The 20,682-nt window shown below is 37.7% G+C and overlaps 2 protein-coding genes and 1 long non-coding RNA gene across 10 annotated transcripts in view; 1 reads left to right on the forward strand and 2 right to left on the reverse strand.

The window, feature by feature from the left end:
* TTC17 (tetratricopeptide repeat domain 17) overlaps positions 1-177 on the reverse strand; it is a 114,575-nt gene extending 114,398 nt beyond the window's left edge. For all 6 annotated transcript variants that reach the window (XR_012381827.1, XM_025879076.2, XM_073904729.1 and 3 more), the window contains exon 1: positions 1-177. Coding sequence is in view for 5 of the 6 variants with exons in the window: in XM_025879076.2 (XP_025734861.1) it covers positions 1-159 (159 nt within the window). In the remaining variant the exon portion in view is untranslated.
* LOC141374721 (uncharacterized) lies at positions 146-17,219 on the forward strand. The gene is made up of 4 exons (XR_012381828.1): positions 146-328; positions 11,750-11,814; positions 15,687-15,789; positions 16,325-17,219. It is a non-coding gene; the product is annotated as an uncharacterized lncRNA (long non-coding RNA).
* Positions 8,933-20,682, reverse strand: part of API5 (apoptosis inhibitor 5) — a 27,810-nt gene continuing 16,060 nt past the window's right edge. The window contains exons 10-14 of one of the 3 annotated variants that reach the window (XM_025879082.2): positions 20,041-20,134; positions 19,169-19,225; positions 16,303-16,379; positions 15,645-15,781; positions 8,933-11,056 (exon numbers count right to left, since the gene is read on the reverse strand). In XM_025879082.2, the coding sequence (XP_025734867.1) occupies positions 11,034-11,056; positions 15,645-15,781; positions 16,303-16,379; positions 19,169-19,225; positions 20,041-20,134 (388 nt within the window). In that variant the 3' untranslated portion in view covers positions 8,933-11,033. Of the gene's footprint in view, positions 11,062-12,060; positions 13,829-15,644; positions 15,782-16,302; positions 16,380-19,168; positions 19,226-20,040; positions 20,135-20,682 lie in introns of those variants that run through there. The other 2 variants (XM_025879081.2, XM_073904731.1) reach the window with 2 other exon arrangements.

Genomic DNA, 20,682 nt, shown 5'->3' on the forward strand with positions numbered 1-20,682 from the left:
CTGCTGCTGGATCTTCCCGTCCTCCGTGACGACCCAGTGCGTGGTGGCGAAGGCCCCTCGAGCCGCCACACTCAGCAAGGCGGAAAGGCTGAGGAGCCAGCCTGGGCCGGAGCACGGCGGCAGCTCGCACCGGCCGCGGACCCCTACTGCCGCCGCCATCTTGCCCCCCCGGCCCGGCTCCTCACACCGGAAGCGGAAGCCGGCCCCCGCCGCCCGCCATCTTGGGGAGGTCGGCGCTGGAGGAGGTGGAGCCCGGGAGGTGCTGCCCGCTGACGACCGGCTTTCTCAGCCTCGGTTTGGGCGGCGGGACAGCCGGGTTTGGCTTCAGGTCGGAGACCGCTTTTTTGTTATTTTCCTGTACGCGATTCGATCTCGTGGCGTGGGAACCAGAGGGAGATAAAAGTAGTGTTCTAGGTGGAGCCTAAGCCGAAATGAGAGGGCTCTGTGTGTGTGTGTATATATATTTACATATATGTGTATTTAATAAAACCTTGGTTTTCATTTTAGTTCATTTTTATTTCTGGTTGTGTCATATAGTTGAGAAATAAAAGGTATGTTTTCGAAACACTTAAGGGAGGAGATGGATTCTCTTTTATTCTTGAAATCTCGCAGTAGTGGAAGCTTCAGAGTTGGGCGTGTTGTCAGTCTAGGGCAGCGCTGTCCAGTAGAAGTATGTGAGGCGCGAGCCACATATGAAATTTTTAAAAAAGACTGAAATAACGCATTTGATTTAACCCTTATATACAATACAGTATTAGTTCAATATAAAATCTGTACAAATTCCTGAGCTATCTTATTTTTAGTACTAAGTCTTCAAAATAGGTATGTATTTTAGACTTCCAGCTCATCTAAATTCAGACTGGCCGGATTTAGGGGCTTAAGAGCCCCACATGTGGCTAGTAGCTACCTTACTGGGCAGCACAGGTCTAGGCTGGAGGTCTAGATCAGGAGACCAACAGCATTGGCATCACCGGGCAGTTTATGAGAAATGCACATTCTTGGCTCTTTTACCCCTCCCCACCAGATTCTGCCTTTCAGCAAGAGCCCCCGTGACTGGTATGTACATTAAGAAGCACTTCTCTCTAGTGAACCAACATGTAGGCCAAGCGACTAGCCTGGCTTCTAGCTTCTAGTAAGATAGGTTGTTTTAGGTATTTCAGGATTGCCTTCTGGCTTTGTGTGTCATTTTGTGTTTAGGTTCATTATGCTTTTGGTTTTCTCTTTGGGAAGAGGAGGCTGAGAGTTTTGCCTGACCGCCTCCCTACGCTGGCATATTGCTGGAAAGCAAAAATAATTGCCAAGTGTTTAAACATCTCTTCGTACTATGGAAGCAACAACCACAGCATTGGTTTTTAGTTCTATCTGAAAGTAGCTTTTCTTAGAGGATTGAAGTAATGAACATTCATCTCTCTAAAAATGTGTGACTTACCCACTTTTTTGCCTAGTTCTCTGCTAGACAGTGGGTATGGAAATCTGACCACTGAGCAATGTGCAATTTAGTGGAATATTGGCAGGTTAACAATTGAAATATAGGATAATGGGGCTGTATAAGGGCACATGTGTAGAAGGGAGAGCGGCCAGCCAGGTGAAAGGCTTCAAGCAAAGGTGCTGATTCAAGCAGAATAAGCAATACATGTGAAAAGGTGAAAACATTGTCAGGTTGTAAAGGTTTCTTCTATGTCTTACCAAAGAATTTAAACACAGACAATAGGAAGTGCTCCAGAATTTTGAAATAGAGAAGTGGCAAGTGAGTCTCCCTGTTCTCAGCATCTTATTTTAAGGTGTAGACATCAATCCTCTTACCTGTATATAAAGTTGCTAAGTAATGGCAATTGTCATCATCTAATGTTTGTTAAGTGTTTTAATACATACTGGCACTGTACACACATAGTAATCTTTGCTGACTTACCAGGCATAGACTAGTTAAGTAATTTGGCCAAGATCATATAGCTAATAAGTGGCAGACCTCAGATTTGGACTCAGATCTACCTGATTGTAGAGCCTGAGCATGGCTGAAGGATGGTGAGGAATTTGAGAGAAGCCCCAACATCACTTTTTAGGCCACCAGCAATTTCTTTGACACTCATAAGTTAACCTGTAGAGGGGCGGAATCATAGCTTCTGTAGCTTTAATGTACCCCAGGCCTCTACTTTCCCTAGATGATATCCCTTGTCCTTAGGGATCCTGTATTAGTTTTCTGTTGTGTAATAAATTACCATAAATTTAGCATCTTAACACATATCTATAATCTCACTGTTTTCATGGGTCAAGAGTCTGGCATGGCATGGCTGTGTTCTCAGTGTCGCACATGGGTGATATAAGGCTGCTTTCTTTCTTCTCCAAGGTTTGGGGGCCTTTTTCAAAATCTTAGCAGAATTCAGTGTTCTTGCTGGCAGCTGACTGAGGCCATTCTCAACTCCACCCACCATTCCTTGCTACCATGACCTTCTCAACATGGCAATTATTCCTTCAAGGGAAGCGGGGAAAATGTCCACTGCTTGAGTCTCTGACTTCCTCCATTTCTGATTGCTGGGCCCAGATTTAAAGGGCTCATGTGATTAGATAAGGTCTGTCTGAATAATCTCTTTTGATTAACCCCAAAATCAATTAATTTGGGTTGATTTGTAATCTGTCAGTGGACATTTGGGTTGCTTCTATATCTTGGCTGTTGTAAATGATACTGCAGTAGACATAACAGTGCAATATATCTTTTCAAATTAATGTTTTTATTTTCTTTGGGTAATTACCCAGTAGTGGAATTACTGGATTGTATGATATGTCTATTTTTTATTTTTTGAGGAGCTTCCATGCATGGCTGCATCCATTTACATTCCCACCAACAGTGCACAAGGGTTCCTTTTGCTCCACATCCTCGTCAACACCTGTTATCTGTCTTTGATTCTAGTCTTCTGATAGGTGTAAGGTTTTGATTTGCATTTTCCTGATGATTAGTGATGTTGAACATCTTTTTATGTGTCTGTTGGTCATCTGCATGTCTTTTTTTTTTTTTTAAAGATTTTATTTATTTGTTAGAGAGAGAGCACAAGCAGGGGGAGCAGCAGACAGAGGGAGAAGCAAGCTCCCCGCTGAGCAAGGAGCCTGATAGGGGATTCTATCCCAGGACCCTGGGATCATGACCTGAGGCGAAGGTAGACGCTCAACCGACTGAGCCATGCAGGCATCCCAATTTTTTTTTTTTTAATGTCTATTGAGGTCCTCTGCCCACTCTTTAAAAGAAATTTATTTATTTGAGAGAAAGTGTGTGTGAGAGTGGTGGGGGGGGAGGAGCAGAGGGGGGGAAGACGACTCCCTGCTGAGCGTGGAGCCCAGATTCTGACCTGAGTGGAAACCAAGAGTCAGCACTCAACTGACTGAGCCACCCAGGCGTCCACCTCTGCCCATTTTAAAATCAGATTATTTGTTGTTTATTTTTTGGTGTTAAGTTATTTATATATTTTGGGTATTAATGCCTTAGCAGATATATCATTTACAAATATCTTCTCTCATGCAGTAGGCTGCCTTTTCATTTTGTCAATGGTTTCCTTTGCTGTGCAAAAGGTTTTTGGTTTTTGATTTTTTGGTTTTTGTTTGTTTTTTGTTTTTGTTTTTTGGTGTAGTCCCAATACTTTATTTTTGCTTTATTTTCCTTGCCTTAAGAGACATATCTAGAAAAAATGTTGCTAAGGCCAATGTCCAAGAGATTACTGCCTATATTTTCTTGTAGGAATTTTGTAGTTTCAGGTCTCACATTTAGGCCTTTAATCCATTCTGAGTTTGTTTCTGTGTATGGTGTAAGAAAATGATCCTGTTTCAGTCCTTTGCATGTAGCTGTCCATTTTTCCCAGCACCATTTATTGAAGAGACCATCTTTTACCCATTGTACATTCTTGCCTCCTCTGTTGTAGATTAATTGACTAGATAAGGGTGGCTCAGTTAGGTGACTGTCTTCGGTTCAGTTCATGGTCCAGGAGTCCCAGGATTGAGTCCCATATCAGGCTCCCTGCTCAGCAGGGAGTCTGCTTCTCCCTCTGACTCTCCCCCTTCTCATGCTCTCTCTCTCTCAAATAAATAAATAAAATCTTTAAAAAAATTGACTAGATAAGCATATATCTATAAATAGATAAGCGTAGGTTTATTTCTGGGCTCTCTATTCTGTTCCATTGGCCTATATGTCTATTTTTGTGCCAGTATCATACTGTTTTAATTACTACAGCTTTGTAGTATATCTTGAAATTTGGGATTGTGACACCTCCAACTTCTTTCTTAAGATTGCTTTGGCTTTTTGAGGTCTTTTATGGTTCTGTACAAATTTTAGTATTATTTTAGTTCTGTGAAAAAGATTGTTGGTGTTTTGATAGGGATTGCATTGAATCTGTAGATTGCTTTGGGTAGTACAGACATTTTAACAATATTTGTTCTTGCAGTCCATGAGAATGGAATGTCTTTCTATTTGTTTATAGCACCTTAAATTTCTTTCGTTAGTGTTTTATAGTTTTCAGAGTATAGGTCTTTCATTTCCCTGATTAAGTTTATTCTTAGGTATTTTTTTTTAAAGATTTATTTGAGAGAGAGAGAGAGAGAGAGGGAGCACAAGTTGCGGGCAGAGGGAGAGGCAGGCTCCCCGCTGAGCAGGAAGCCCAATGCAGGGCTCGATCCCAGGACCCTGGGATTATGATCTGAGCCGAAGGCAGATGCTTAACTGACTGAGCCACCCAGGCGCCCCTATTCTTAGGTATTTTATTCTTTTTGGAATAATTATAAATGGAATTGTTTTATAAATTTCTCTTCCTGATACTTCATTATTAGCATATAGAAACATGATTTCTATGTATCCTTCAACTTTACTGAATTCATTTTTTACTTATAATAGTTTTTTGGTAGAGTCTTTGGGGTTTTCTTTGTATAGCAACGCGTCATCTGCAATCGTGACAATTTAACTTGTTCCTTACTGATTTGGATGCTGTTTCTTTTCCTTGTCTGATTGCTGTGACTAGGACTTCCAGTACTATGTTGAATAAAAGTGATGAGTGAATATCCTTGTCTTGTTCCTGATCTAAAAAGGAAACACTCTTGGTTTTTCACCATTGAGTATGATGTTAACTGTGGGTTTTTCATAATATGGCCTTCATCATGTTGAGGTATATTCCCTCTAAACCCACTTTGGTGATGGTGAGAGTTTTTATCATGAACAGATGTTAAATTTTGTCAAATTTTTCTGTATTTATTGAGGTGATCATATGATTTTTATCCTTTGTTTTGTCAATGTAGTGTATCTCATTGATTGGTTTGCAAATATTGAACCATCCTTGCATCCCTGGAATAAATCCCACTTGATCGTGGTGAATGATCCTTTTAATATATTGTTGAATGCAGTTTGCTAACGTTTTGTTGAGGATTTTTTTCTTCTATGTTCATCAGAGATGCTGGCCTGTATGTATGTTTGTTTTGGTAGTATCTTGTAAACTCGAGTCATTCTTTTTTCAGTTAGTTATACATTGTTAGCATCTGATGGCAGGAAGCATTTCCTATACAAATATATTTTTGTCTTCCAGAAAGCTTGGTTAGTTTGACTTTTACTTACTATCTCTATAAAGTATAGAATTTTTGAAGCTAGGAATTGGATAATGATAAAACGAACTTCTGGATTGTTTCCTCCTTTGGGCCATTTTATCTGAAAGTTGCAGAGAATCTCCATACTGTTTATTCCTTAGAGAAAATACAAGATATAAAGATACCTGAGAGAGTTAACATTCTGTTCAAATTCTGTTATCTTTTGCTTCATGGTAAACCAACTTAAATTTTAGTGGCTTAAATGTTTAATTTTAAAACATGATTTATTATATTTCAGTTTGTTGGCTGGAGTCAGCTGGGTTGGTGGTTCTTCTGCTGTTGGTTTGGGTCACTCATGGGGCTGCATTCAGGTGGGACTTCAGCTGGGGCTGGAATGTCTTGAAGTGGCTCAACACACATCTAGTACTTTAGCTGGAGTGGCTGAAATGGCTAGGGGTGGCTATGCTGTCTCTCAGGGTAGTTATAGAGGCTTCTTACACGGTAGAAGCTGCCAGGCTCCTTGAGGGCCAGCCCCAGAACTGGCAGTGTCACTTTTGCATTCTACTGGTCAAAGAAGGGAATAAGGATAGCTCAGATTCAAGGGGGAAAGGAAATAGATTCATCATCATAAGTGAAGCAGCCATATTTAAGCAGAAATGGAAGAAATTATTGGCAGCCTACTCTGCATATAATTAATTCCTTTAGAGGGATTTTGAATTGATAGATGCTGATAAGGTGGGTAAGGACGGAGGCTAGCTATGGCTGGAAGGGCTGGAGAGGTCTGTCTCCCCAACAGCTATATGCAAAGTGAATAGGATTTTCAAAGAGGAGACAGAGGATACCTAAATAGAGTAATTTCATTTAGAAATAGTTTGCCAAATAGATCAAGCAGTCTGAAGCATGAGGACTACTCTGGATGAGACCAAATGTCCAGGCTTCTAGTTCACAGTGACACTAGGGCTGCTCTGAGGGTAGCATGATGGTCAGCCTTAAAAGAATTTTCCTGATACAGACTTACCAGACAATTTATTGAAAGCCTTGCAGCTGTTACTATATTTGGGGAGAACAGTTATATTTGGGGCGTAATTGTATTGTGACTGTTCATTCTGTAAGTAACTAATGGCCATACCTACTCCCACCCCCAGCTTTTTACTCCCACATACACTCAAGTTTCAGTATCCTCATTTTATGATGAATCCAAGTTCATTCTATTCAAACCTTTTGTGAGTTTGTGCTTTTTGACCTCATCACCCTATGGCAAGCTAAATTTTAGTTTTTCCTCATAGGAATACCATTTCCTTATTTATTTTTTTTTTTTGCTCTTCTCTGTTCCTTTTCTATTTATTTCTTGAGAAATACCAACTGGAACTGTATGTAGTATTTCATCTATCTAAGGCCTTGTCTCAGATCTTGTTTGTAATACCAACCTTTTATGACCAGAATTTTATGGGATTTTATTTGTGATTGCATTAGTTTTAGGGAGTAAATGTACAACTTCTGGGAATGAATCTATGATTTCTTAGGTTTTTGATAAATTAGGTTTCATTAGTCTAAATTTTAGTTTCCATCACACTTATTAGACTTGAATCTCATTTGCTGTTTTCCATCCACCCAGAACTGCCCTGAGTTCTTTCTTCCTATGGTTTCTAACACGGGGAGATCATGTGCTGAGGCAGCACACAAGTGGATGGTACTGTACCCAACTTGGGAGGAAAGGCTTCCCAGGGAGAGTGAACTCTAGTGTGATCTGAAGGATGAATCCTAAGTTAGCTGGATGAATGGGGGTAGAGAGTGGGGGGTAACAGTGATTTTCTGGACAGAGGAAACATGCCTCAGTCTCAGAGCACAGTGCCCTCTGAATTAGTCAAAGTAGTTCCTTATCATAGATGAGGAATTTAGGAGCCCAGGGGTTGAAACTAGGCATCTAAAAGCTTTGGGATAGCCCCGGACCCCCGTTTCTGTTTTGTTTTAGCACAGCCTGGTGCTCTTAAAGCCAAGTGTTGTGCAGGTTTTGTTGCCTCCATCTCAAATGATTTTTCCCTGACCTCTTTACTGGGCTGGCTCCAAATCCTCATCCAGGTCTCAGCTCAGATTAATTCTTTAGACTTTTCCTAACCGTTCTTTCTATGCTAAGTCACATTAGAATGCGTTTGTTCTCATACTAGTACTCTCTGAAATCAGCTTACCAGGCCTGCATAATAGAATGTGAGCTCCCATGAGTTTGCCTCTCTTGTTCACCGCTATATTCCCAGTCTGAAACACTGCCTTTTTCATTGAAAACTTACTGTGTACCAAGCACTGTTTTAGGTAGTTGCAATTATCAGTGAGTAAAATACAAAAATCCTTACCTTTGTGGCATTTTAGCCACATTACATTCTATCAGGGAGAGGCAGAATAAACAATGCACAAGTAAACTATACAGTATGTTAGAAGTTGGCAAATGCTTTAGGGAACATGTGGTAGGGTTAAGTGGGATTTGGAGTCTTGGCAGGATAGAAAGGGGTATTGCAATATTTAATCTTCCTTGAGAAGGTGATCTTTGAAGATTTGAAGGAGATGGAGATGGAGTTAGATAAGAGATAGAAAAGAAAGAGTGGCTACAGGGACCAGCTAGTGCAAAACCCCTAAGGCAGGAGTGTCTTTGCCTCGCCTGCATGAAGCTAGCTGACTGGGGCAGAGCGATGGGGAGGAAGAATAGCAGCTGAGGTCAGGGATGGAAAGCCATGGCAATGTTTTTTATTTATGAGCCACTGAGCAGCTTTAAGTAGGAGTGGATGTCTGCTGTCATGTTTAGAACAGGCTGTAAAAGAGTCAAGTGTAACAGCAGGGAGATCCATTAGAAGGCTGTTATGAAATTCTAGGCAAGAAATGATGGACATAGAAATTTGGCAGTCCTCAGCATATAGGTGATATTAAAGCTAGAGGACAGGCTGTGATCACCAGGGGAAATTAGTTATCTTATTCTATCCATCTAAATTTTGGCTTTAGAACACTCCTAAACATTCTTGGTGCTACTTCAGGAAGACTTTTAATAAAGGCTGGTTGTCAAATTAAGAAGTTCCGACTTGCTTTCCATATTAACTTGAAGATGGAAATTATTTCCTAACAATTTGGCAAGTATGTATCTGATGTTTTGCTTCAATAAAAATAACCAAATCATTTTTTTCGGAAGAGTGTATTAACTTTTAAAAATAAATCTCCAAAAATGAAAATTAAAGATAACTTGCAAGACTGAACTCCTTGAAGGCAGCAGAGCCATAACTTGTCCATCTTTATATTTTCATGGTCTAAAACAGTTTGGCACAACAGAAACAATCAATAATGTTTAATGGATATCCAGGAATCTTAAGTTATCATAATCATAACACATCAAGACACAAAACAAAATTACAAAAGGAAATTTATTTCAAAAGCATAAGGGAACATTTACATTTGAACAAGGTGATAACAGGTGTCTTGCAAAAGAAAAAAAATTCATGGCATGAAGTTTTTCTTTCAAATTTTTGAAGCAAAAATAACCTAAGTTGTGCACTATTGCCTTTGGAAAGGTAAGAGGAACAATGAGGTGGTAAAGGAAGGAACACAGTCAACTCAGTATCAAACTTGAGAAAGTAAAGTCACTTCTGCTCAGCTTTGAGTTTACAAATATGCTTTAAAAAAGAAAAAGAGGAAAAAGTTAGACTTAATGTTCAAATTTATATAACTGTAGTCCCAATACAGTTTCTGTACTTGAAATGGCTTTAGGCCACCGGCTGATGCCTCTGAGGTCCAGACTATCTGGTCACAGTTTTCAAATGGCAATTCTATGTTCCTATGTCTGTTCAGATTCCAAGGGAGCTTTAGGTTCAGCTCATAGTCTTTTGGAATGTTTAAGAGATTATTGCCACCACTCCATAGTCAAGCTGACCAACTTCTTTTGCTCACTTGTATCATTCTAGTCTTTAAAAAATATTTTTCCCATAAACATGTGCAGTAATTCTAACAAAGGGGTTTTGCTTTTTCCCCAATGTAGAGGTAACAGTAATGAAGACACCTGCATTAGAATCACAAACTATTCCTCAAAAAATATGTCAAACTACTAGAAAATGTCATTCAGGCATTGAATTTGAATAGCAAACTTGGGGAGGGAAGATTAACTGTGGAACAAAAATATATGAAACATTCAAATGCAGAGCAAAGGGCCTATGCTACTAAAAATGCCCATGACATTAATCACTCCACAAACCCCCCGTCTGTTGTTTTAACCTAAAGAATCTATTAGCTAACTTATACAATAATTTTGATTAATAACCTGAGAAGTTAAAATCTTGAAAGTGGCAAAAGCAAACCGAGAGAGCATCCCTTGCTTATTGGTACACCATGTTTTCAAGTCACTTTTCCTGGGTTGCCCTGGTTATTAAATCCCCAAATTCTAAATTATTCTATCTCATCCTGTAGAAACCTATATGTACATCAGATTCAATATTTTGGCTGTATTTCTCCAGCAGGGATCTCCAAATTTATCTTTGAAAATGCAGCCTTTGTTTATTTTTAGTTTTAAATAACAATAATCATGTAAGTGCAACTGACTCAAAATCCCTCACTACTGGGAGGAAAACCTAGGTAACAAGTTAATAATGGATTCAGCCTCAAAAAGGATCATCACCGTGTCAAAGACTACCCGTTCCAGGAATTTTAAAAAAATGATTTATGTTGTGTAGTCAAGTTTCACAGCATGCATGTATATATACACACATATATGCTTATGTATGCATGTATATTATACATACACATTTCTATTCAAATAGTAAGATCCCATAGTCAAAAGTTTATATCACAACATATGGAGAAGAGTTAAGTAAGCAGTGCAAAGCAACTTACTTACTCCTAAAAATGTAATGTCATTTCTACATTTTAAGAAAGCTGATAAGTATTTTGCTTTTATAACACTAGGTAGGAAATGCCTAGCAGCTTTATTAAAATTAACAATGAAAATAAAATGTTAAGATTGACCATGACTCTTCTCCATATGTTGGGGAAGAAAAAAAGACAGAGAGTAGAGGAAATCAGTAACCTTTCAACTGATCATCTTTACCAGTTATCAGAAACAGACTGAATTTCATTACATTTTAGACTTGAATAGATTTCAATAACAAATTACCAAGATGTTTAAAAGTAAAAGATTCACAATATGAAGTCTGAATAATGATGATACTGCAAAAACAAGTCAAGATTGTGGACAAAGCATCCAAAAATATCACTGTGGTTTTTACCTTGGACACAACCATGGTCTGTTACAAAAGTAGATCATACATACAAAGGTATAAAGAACATTAAGTTTTTAGCTGAAGGCAGCAGTCCTTTTAAAGGGACATCCCCGGCAATCCAATGAGTAGTAGAATTTAAGTATATTAAGCTCATGACAATGCTGAAGAATGTGATGTCTTATTCAGTAGAGTCTTCCCCGACTACGATTTCCTCGTGCTCCCCAACCTCGGCCACCTCTACTTCCCCTGAAGGCTCCTCTCTGCTCTACGAAAAAGCGAACAAGGGTTTAGGTCTTGCTCAGGACTTCATGGTACAGCAAACACAGAAGAAATGTAGCCGTAGCTTTGAGTGTATAGCAGTAGGCTCTATAAAAGCAGCACTGGTATTCTGCTAGTCTATAAATTCAATTGTACATAAAACCAGGGCAACATATATACTAAAGCACATATTCAGAGTAGGTACTCAAATGTATCCCACTAACAAGATATTTCAAGGTGACAATGTTATAACTACATTTCTTCGTTCTTTGTTTTGATGCCTATCACTACTAAAGATAATTAAACTACAAAATTTCTATACTTGATATGGAATTAACAAGCCACTGGTCTTCAAAAGCTAGTGCCATGAATGCAAAATACCTTAAATTATCAATGATCAGTTTTGAAAAATTAAGCTAGACTGAAAAGCATACCTTTCAAATGCAATGAATGGGCAATCTGTTTTGGTCACAGTATTTCAGGCACCTGGACTCACAAAAATGCAGGTATAAATGCCAACAGCTTTTCTCACTGCTTTATCATCAGCTACGTGAGCTGCTCAGAGTACTGCCAAAAAGGTGATTATGTGGCATACTGATGCAAATTAAGTATATCTTTTGCTGAAAAATCAAGTCACTTGTGTCATACAGTAGAATGAGTCTTTGATTCATTCACTGGTTACTCTCTTTTTATAGCTCCAGAGAACTATTCCTTTAAGGAGTCTTTCCAGTGAAGAAAATTGATTGAAGTTATCAGCCAGGTTGGACTTTTCATCATACGTAAATAAGTTAAGAGTCTCAAACTTCTAATTCCAGAGATCAAATCTCTTCATTGAACTTTCAAACTTCCTCATTGCAGCAATCTTGTTAGGAGCAATAAAAACCACCTGGCGTTGCCGTTTTGGATCCATAATGTTGAATGCTTGAAAAATTCCTATTAAGTCCATATTGCAATCATTTTTTTGCCATTATGGCTAGAAATATAATTTGGGTAATGTTTTGTTCCCCCCCCCCTCCAGCAACCATGAGTTAGAAAACTAACTCAACCTTTCCCCAACTTAGCCAATATTTATCTAATAGAATGGGATCTGATTCAAAGTCATCTTTCATGTCATGGCACATTTTTCTAAGTTGATCTGTTTGAAAGCCATTTAAATGACACCACCATGTTTATTCCCCCTTGAACATATTCAGAAAATCAGAGGTGGTCTGAGGGTAGGATGCTCCCAGTAACTGACGGAGTAACTGCATCAGGGAGTGTAGCAACCCTTATGTAGGCTGTAACTCTTGCATTTTTTACTGTTTAAGACTTGGCCTCATCTATGCAGATGTCAGCACATTTTCCCCCTACCGTACTCATTATAAAACCTTCATTTTTCGGTTAATTTAACAACACACTTAACAAATTAACATCTTCATAGATATCATTATTACCTATAAGCTACCTGACTACTAAAATACACCCTTTCAATTGTTTTTTTTTCCTTAAGATTTTATTTATTCATTTGAGAGAGAGACAGAGAGAGAGAGAGCACAAGGGAGGGGAAGGGTAGAGGCAGAGGGAGAAGCAGGTTCCTCCGCTGAGCAGGGAGCCCGACCCTGGGATCATAACCTGGGCTGAAGGCAGATGCTTAACTGAGCCACCCAGGCGCCCATCAATTGTTCAGCTATATCTAATGAGTATATTATATACACTGTATGAAGATATTATTTGATATGGTTATCTTTTCTATACTGGCTTTTTTTTTTTTTAAAGATTTTATTTATTTATTTGACAGAGACAGACAGTGAGAGAGGGAACACAAGCAGGGGAAGAGGGAGAAGCAGTTTTCCCACTGAGCAGGAGCCTGATGCGGGGCTCGATCCCAGGACCCTGGGATTATGACCTGAGCCAAAGGCAGATGCTTAACCGACTAAACCACCCAGGCGCCCCTACTGGCTATTTCTTTTTGATCTGCAATGGATGCAGCCATTCCTCCAGTTCAGGGAGTCTCCAAATTTTCTTTTTTTGAAGGGCTCCAACCTGAGGGACCATTCTGCACTTTCAGGATCTTTTCAGTGGTTTCAAGCTTACATTACTAACTTGAAAAACCCCTGCTCCCAGTTAAAATTATACTTTAAGTTATTTTTACATTCTAGAAAGGTAAAAGATGAAGGACACAAGTCACAACATATAGCATGTTTAGTACTTCTGGGTTACTGGGCAACTCTGTATACAGGAGGGAAAACTAAAAATGAGTAGATGTTTGTAAATACTTTGATTGAAAATGCACCAGGAATTTGAACTGAGTTCATATTTATAAAGCAAATAAGAGACCCTGGTTACTAAAGTGATACTTGGATAAGGAAAAAAAGTCTACATAAGCCTGCCTGAACTCAAAGAACAATCACAAATTCTGGTTCCTCTTCTATGATGAATAAGTTCAGGCCTATGACACTAGCACAGTCTATTTCTTTGACTGTAATAAGACAGTACATCAATACTACCTGATTCTCTAATAACCAAAAAGAGTCAATTTCCTAACCCCTCAGCATATGACTTTACAATAAAAAAAAAAAATCCAACCAGTCTTCAGAAAGATAAAACAAAACGTGAGTTTGACAGACACAGAAAAGTGGAATTACAATGATTTTAGCAAATGTGGTTAAGAAAATCTATGTACTAAGTGACATTAAGAACACAAAACATGTTCTCCTCTCCAACTTTGAGGCAACACTGACATCCCAGAAAAAAAAGGCAACGTGCTTCTTTCTTCTGGACACAATATCAGTTCCCTAAGAAAAGGACATAAAAAAGGTGGAAAAAAAACTTGACGTAGATAGGTCTTCCAAATCTCATCTGTAGTACCAAGAACTGTTTTCATTTGGATGGGTAAAAGAAAGCTAAGAAAACTCTTAAAATTCCTACTGTGAGAATACCTATAACCTGTTAACATTCAACTCCGAAATGTAAAATGCTAGCAGAAATTTTGCTGCTACTTTCCAATAAAAAGAGTCAGAGTTTAGTTTGCTTTGTAATTCTGTTTATGACCAGCACCCAAATGACAAGGTTGACCCCTTTAGGAATATTAAAGTGCTGTAATATCAGACACAAAAAACAATTAACAGGAAAGCTTGTTCTGCCCTTGCTACTTTGAGGACTATGAACAACTATAGTTATAAGGGGCTCAGATTTTTTTCTACTAACAGTGAAAACCAATCACAATCCAAGGCTTTGTATTTTTCACATCTCTTTTCCACATGCATTATGTCATCTGATTCTCACCATCAGGCAGCCAATGAGTTTCTTAGGGCAGAATCCTCATGGAAACTCTAAGAGTAACTCACTTGCCCAAGTGACAAGGAATACAATTCTCTATGTATTGCCATTGCTCTCAATTACTTTAAGTCAAATATAGGATCTGAGATAATAGTTGGATTTTAAGAATAATTCTCATAGACACATTAAATCATACAAGTGACTGAAGACAATCTTTTTTGCAATGAAATAGCAGAATCCTTTCCATTTATAAAATGTTTTCACAAATACTGTTTTTTTCCCCCCTCTTATTTGAAGTTTTTAAGAGCTCTGTGTTATCCCTATTTTTCAAGTAAGAAAAGAGGCTAAGAAATGCACATTTACATAATAAGTAAAAAAGTTCAGTGATCTTTCCTACTCTAATTTGCCTCCAAGTCTGACTGGAGTAGAAGGGTCATTTCACAATCTAAAAACTGCCTTTCTATGATGTTTGCTTTTTATTTAGCTATTGTAGGAAGATTTTAATGTCACGGTTATCTCACCTTGCAAATGATTATAGACAGTGTATGTTTCAGATTGTGTTTTAAGAATAATTACTGCAGCATTAACTCTGGTAAATTAGACCAGTCATAAGCATATTTGGTTGTATTATTAAGCTTTGTCTTAAGCAAGGTTAAAGAGCTGACTCGGTGATATTTCATCCATTCTTCTTTGAAAGGATCCATCACGCTCTCAGTCAAATGAAACAAACTTTGCTTCTTCACCAGCACTGGGAGAGAATGGACTAGTGGGAAGCTCTCCTGGCACCAGTGGCTAACGCTGGGAGGGAGACTGCACTCTGGGCAGTGGAGAGAGACTGCAATGGACACATCTTCCTTGCCAGATGATACTTTTAACATCTGACTGCACTTCTAGGACTTCTCCTTTTGAAATAGTTAAGAAGATGGAAGACAAGCAGGAGGCAGATAAGGTCCCAGATCATTAATATCATCACATCTGCCAGAAGCTATAACTATTCCTGAGGGAGAATGCACACAATGTCTTCCCTTGACGTTACAACAGGGAAAACCAAGAATGGATGGTTCATGCCAACTTTGTTTTGTTACTTCCTCTGAATACAAGAGACATATTTTTCTTTTCTAAGTATTGCATGCTCAATTCAGTGAGCCCACAAGGGAGGGTCAGAAAGGAATGGGGTAACTTGTTTCCCTAAGAGCTCTAGTTTCCCAAGCTAACTCAGAAGTCAGTGGAAAGAGGTATTGTATATGTAAATATATATAATAATTAAAATAAAGTACAACACAATTTCTGCCTAATTTCTCATATTGCTTGTACCCAAACGGAAACGCTCACCATAATTAAAGTTGCTCAAATTGCTGCTATATTTCCCACTAGGAGGATTATATATCTGCCTGGCATCCCTTTTTGGTCCTGCTGGAGATTTCTTGGGTGGTGAACCGGAAGTTGTATCTTCATTGGCTCTCTTTTGCCTATAATGGTAAGAAGAATGGCAATAAAAAAATTCTATTACCAGAGGACATTAAAACACTTGTAATTTAGCATATCACTTACAAAAGACATCCTAAAGATGACAGTCACATCAGAAAAAAGGAAATAATGTTCTGAGGTCATCAAATTAACTGTGCCTTAGTTATGCAGACAGTGCCAGAGGGCATTTACAAGGCTTGAAAATACTCTGGAATATGTGGCTACAAAATCTTATGTAAGGGCAAGTGACTAAGTTGTAAAATTCATCAAAAGTCTAGTTATGCTGCAGAAGTACAGACAAGCCTGAAAATTCCAGGGTTGTATTCCACCCGTTTATTTGATAAACACTGCAATTAGACTTTATATTTTAAGTCATGCTTATTTTATTTACATATTTTAACATCTTATTACGATTATTTAACTGGTAAGGTACCATTTTGTATAATAAATATCTGAATTCAAATTTTCATATTTATAAATCTTAAATATCAGAACCCTTAAATCTCTTTTAAATATATCTTACCCAATTTCAACCTTCTGTACAGGTTTCCAGGATAATGTTACTGTGCTTTTATAAGAAGGAGGAATGTGGAAAAGATCCTAAAAAGACAAAATGAAGACAAGATTTCTAATATATCTGGTGGTATAGAGAAAGGTGATGAGGGTAACAAACATGGAGACATCTTAAAGGTTAGGAGAGAATAAGCTCTAATCTATTCTTGTTCACCTAAAAAAAAAAGTTGCAAGAGAAAAACAGATGATTTTTTTTTTTTTACAAATTATACCTATTAAACTTCATTAATGTCATTTTGTATACATCACTTCAGAAACTGCAGCTAAGTTTTTTTTCTTTTTCTTTATTTATTTGAGAGAGAGCGCGAGCTTCAGCACGAGGTGGGGGGCAGAGGGAGAGGCAGAAGCAGACCCCTGCTCGCTGAGCAGAAGCCTGACATGGGGCTCAATCCCAGGACACTGGGATCATGACCTGAGCCAAAGGCAGATGCTTAACCGACTGAGCCACCCAGGCATCCCTAGCTAAATTTTTTCTAAACGATCATTTAGAATTCCAGGATAAAATATATCAACTGTATTAAACGATGTCTTAAGTATTTCTTTTGCACAGCTGCAGTCACCAAGGTGCTTTAAGGGAAAAAGAATGGTGCAAACTACATTTGCTTTTGCAGACTTTTAAGTGGTTCAAAATTAGAACAAAATTAGAAAACTAAAGCCCTGGCTAATCATATTTTTCTTCTTCTCAAATATCTATAAATTACCAATAAGGGAAAAACCCACAAGATTTAAATACCAAAATATTAGTATGTGGTAATGCAAATGTTTGAATTTAAAAGTTAAAGTAATCTAGAACTGAAATAATCTAACCTCAAGATATCCTCAAAACTTGGATTTCTAAATATATTTATTCTTAGTATTTTACCTTTCTTATCAGCTTTAACTTTGATTTTTTAGAAGATTTTATGTATCTATTTGAGAGAGAGAGTGGGAGGGATGGGGTGAGAGTATCTGAAGCAGACTCCACGCTGAGCACAGAGCTGAAAACGAGGCTCAATCCTGTGACTGTGAGATCATGACCTGAGCTGAAACCAAGAGTTGGACACCCAACCGACTGAGCCACTAAGGCACCCCACTCTGATTTTTATATGTAGGTAAAATTTGATTAAACTGTGTTCTTTCCACAGTTAAAACATACTAATAAAATCACCTACTATATGAAACTTAAGTCTACTGTGCCAGATAAATGCAGGGAATTAGTGGTAAGTCCTTTGGATCAAAAATGCTTGAGGTTTCTAACTGGACTGATTTAACATATGATGTTATTAAAGGGATTTTACTTTATATGAGAAAATGGATGTTGGCTCTATCTATTTGTGGTATATATATGTATGTTAATCATATTCTGTACTTTAAACTGATACAATGACATGTGTATATTCTCAAAAAAATCTCACATTTTGATATATGAATTCAGTCTGAAATTATTATTTTTAAGGTTTTGAAATGAGTGGTGGCTAAAATTATGCAAAGAGCCCAAATGTCCATCGACTGATGAATGGATAAAGAAGATGTGGGGGTGTGTGTGTGTGTGTAAGAATATTACTCAGCCATCAAAAAGAATGAAATCTTCCATTTGCAACAATGTGGATGGAACAGAAGTGTATTATGCTAAGTGAAATAGGTCAGTCAGAGAAAGAAATGGCATGATTTCACTCACATGTGGAATTTAAGAAGCAAAACAGATGAACAGAGGGGAAGGGAAAGAAAAATAAAATAAGATAAAAATAGGGTGGCAAACCATAAGAGACTCTATAGTTAAGACAACAGAGGGTTGCTGGAGGGGAGGTGGGTGGGGGGATGGGCTAAATGGGTGATGGGTATTAAGGCACTTGTTGGCATGAGTACTGGGTGTTATACGTAAGTGATGAGTCACTAAATTCTACTCCTGAAACCAATACTACACTTACTTTAACTAACTTGAATTTAAATTAAAAAAAAAAAAAAAAAGTAAAATTATAAAAATTTTCTTAGGAGATGGGAGTATTTGTACCTCTTCTCTTTCCATGATACTCATTCCTTAATGTCTCACTGTTGCTTTCTCTGAAAAGTTTCCCTCTTTTCTGATAAAAAGTAATTATTCCATGGGACTTTTACCAGATTAGTGTTAGGGTATACCACTAGTCCTAATTTTGTTACTGTCAGGCTTTGTGCTCTAGGTGTTACAAACATCAGTGCTTTTTCCACCTGGGTACAATACTGTTAACTTATAGGAACAGATGATGGTTACTTTGTTGTGATTCTTCTTTTTTCCCCCTCAGATTGTCTTTTGTTTAGATTAATGGATACTTGGGGAGGATAAAGAGAACTGAAGGGTATTTATGGTTTAATGGTACGGTACATCTTAGTCTACAGTACAGAAAGCTCCCAATTTATTACATAGACAAGTTAACAGAAAAGACCACAGGGAAACATTTCATGGGCCACACAGGCTTGTCCATCTTTAATGTAAGCAAAGCAGGGTTTTACTAGCCATTTGAAAGGACCCAACAGACCACCCGAACTTAAGTCAGTGAAATTTCTGAGTCTAAATGTATTTGTTCCAATGCTTTTGGGTCAGAGAAAATCTGCATGCCTCCCTCTGTTTGCAGTATTTTCTGCAGTAATGTTTAAATAAATAATACAATGTATGACTTTATGATAGCTACAGAAATGGCACTTGGTATCGTAAAAAGGATAAAGCCTTAAAAGGCTGAAAGTCTGGAATACAATGGTATCTACCCTTTAACAGTATCATCACAGACCTAAAAACACATGGATAACCTCTTGCACAAACTTTCTAGCTAGCTGGAAGGACTGGGTAAGAAAGGAACACTTACCTTGATTAAAACATTAATATTATTTGTTATTTTCAGTGCAACAACTTTAATCTTGTTCTGCAAAAGGAAAACAAAATTAAAGCACCAATAAACTTTTGTGATGCATATCCCATTCCCATATAGAACTGGAGTAATTACACTTCTCTTTCAGAATCATTTCTGCTTACTCCCACTTCCTGACTCTAAACCAGTGTAGAGATGGCAAAGAAAGCAAATAATCTTTATGTTCCCTTGACAGGTTAGAACATTAAACTGTTATTTACCATTTATCTGAAAAAAATGAGTGAGAGACAGGTCATATGTACATAGGAGTTGTTTTAAAAGTCATCAGCTTAAGTTACAGGAAGACATAATGAAAACTTAAAATATTTCATTACAATTGGGATGAAGATTGATTAAAATAGGTGAGATCAGAGAAATCCAAAAATCCCAACACAAACACACATATAGTTTGGTTTAGAATTTATCTTTTTTTTTAAATTGCTTTTTTAAAGCAATTTAATCTTTTTTCAATGTAAATTGATGTTTGGTTTTCCAAAAGGTAAAAATTAAAGTATCACAAATGTCAATCAAATATTTGAACAAAATGTGCTAATGAGACCCTAATGAAAGACTGGTATGTATCTAAATTTGGGAACACTGTTCACAAACTTGGAAATATTCAAAATATTTCAACAAGGATAAAAATGTAACTTAGCAAATAACTAGGCAGACAATCTTCTAACATCATATTGTATCTTCAACACAGACTTATATTACCAGTTCAAATGAAGTCAAATGTTACATTTCAACATATGAATTGAGCCTGAATTTGTACTACATGCTGGCTATTATAAAAAATTTCCTTACAAGATGTGACCCAGTATTCTTACCTCTTCTGTTTTTAAGGCCTCGCCTGTTTTACCCTGCAGAGCCAAGCGAAGTTGTCGGATATAAACCTGCAGTCCCCGTGCAAAGTATTGCAACCTAAAAAAAAAAGTATTGGTTAGTTAGCAAATCACTACTTCAACTTTGTTTTTAAGCTCAGAGAATCTTCTATTATAGCTAAATGTTCTTATCAATTTTTTTGAAGAAATTTTTTTATTATCAATATATGATCCTAAGAGATACATAAATAAGTGAAATAAAAAGTTTTCCTTTACCAAAAATGGGAATAAATCCATACTCAACCTGGCAAGGGAAAGATTTGTAACACCGTGTTTGTTATGTTAACCTGTAAGGCGTGGTCAGAGTGACCCATTCAGGAGCCATGGATTAGAATCAGATGGCCTGGGTTCTGCTCTTTCACTGGCCAACTGAAGGTCAAGTGACCTGAGACAAATCACTTACCCTCTATGTATTTATCTGCACACAGTGTTTGATCCCCAAGGTCTAGTTAAAAATAAAACATAATTGCTAATCTGAGAATTTATTACAAACTCATATAAATCTCAAAGGGTTCGAAGAAATACCCTTTTCAAGTTTGTTCCCAGATAATATGTGAAAAAAGGCAGTATACCGCCCCATCTTGCTGA

Source organism: Callorhinus ursinus, unplaced genomic scaffold (genome assembly GCF_003265705.2).
Source record: "Callorhinus ursinus isolate GAN/ISIS: 27379988/994484 unplaced genomic scaffold, GSC_fseal_2.0 scaffold21, whole genome shotgun sequence".
Classification (NCBI taxonomy): Eukaryota; Metazoa; Chordata; class Mammalia; order Carnivora; family Otariidae; genus Callorhinus; species Callorhinus ursinus.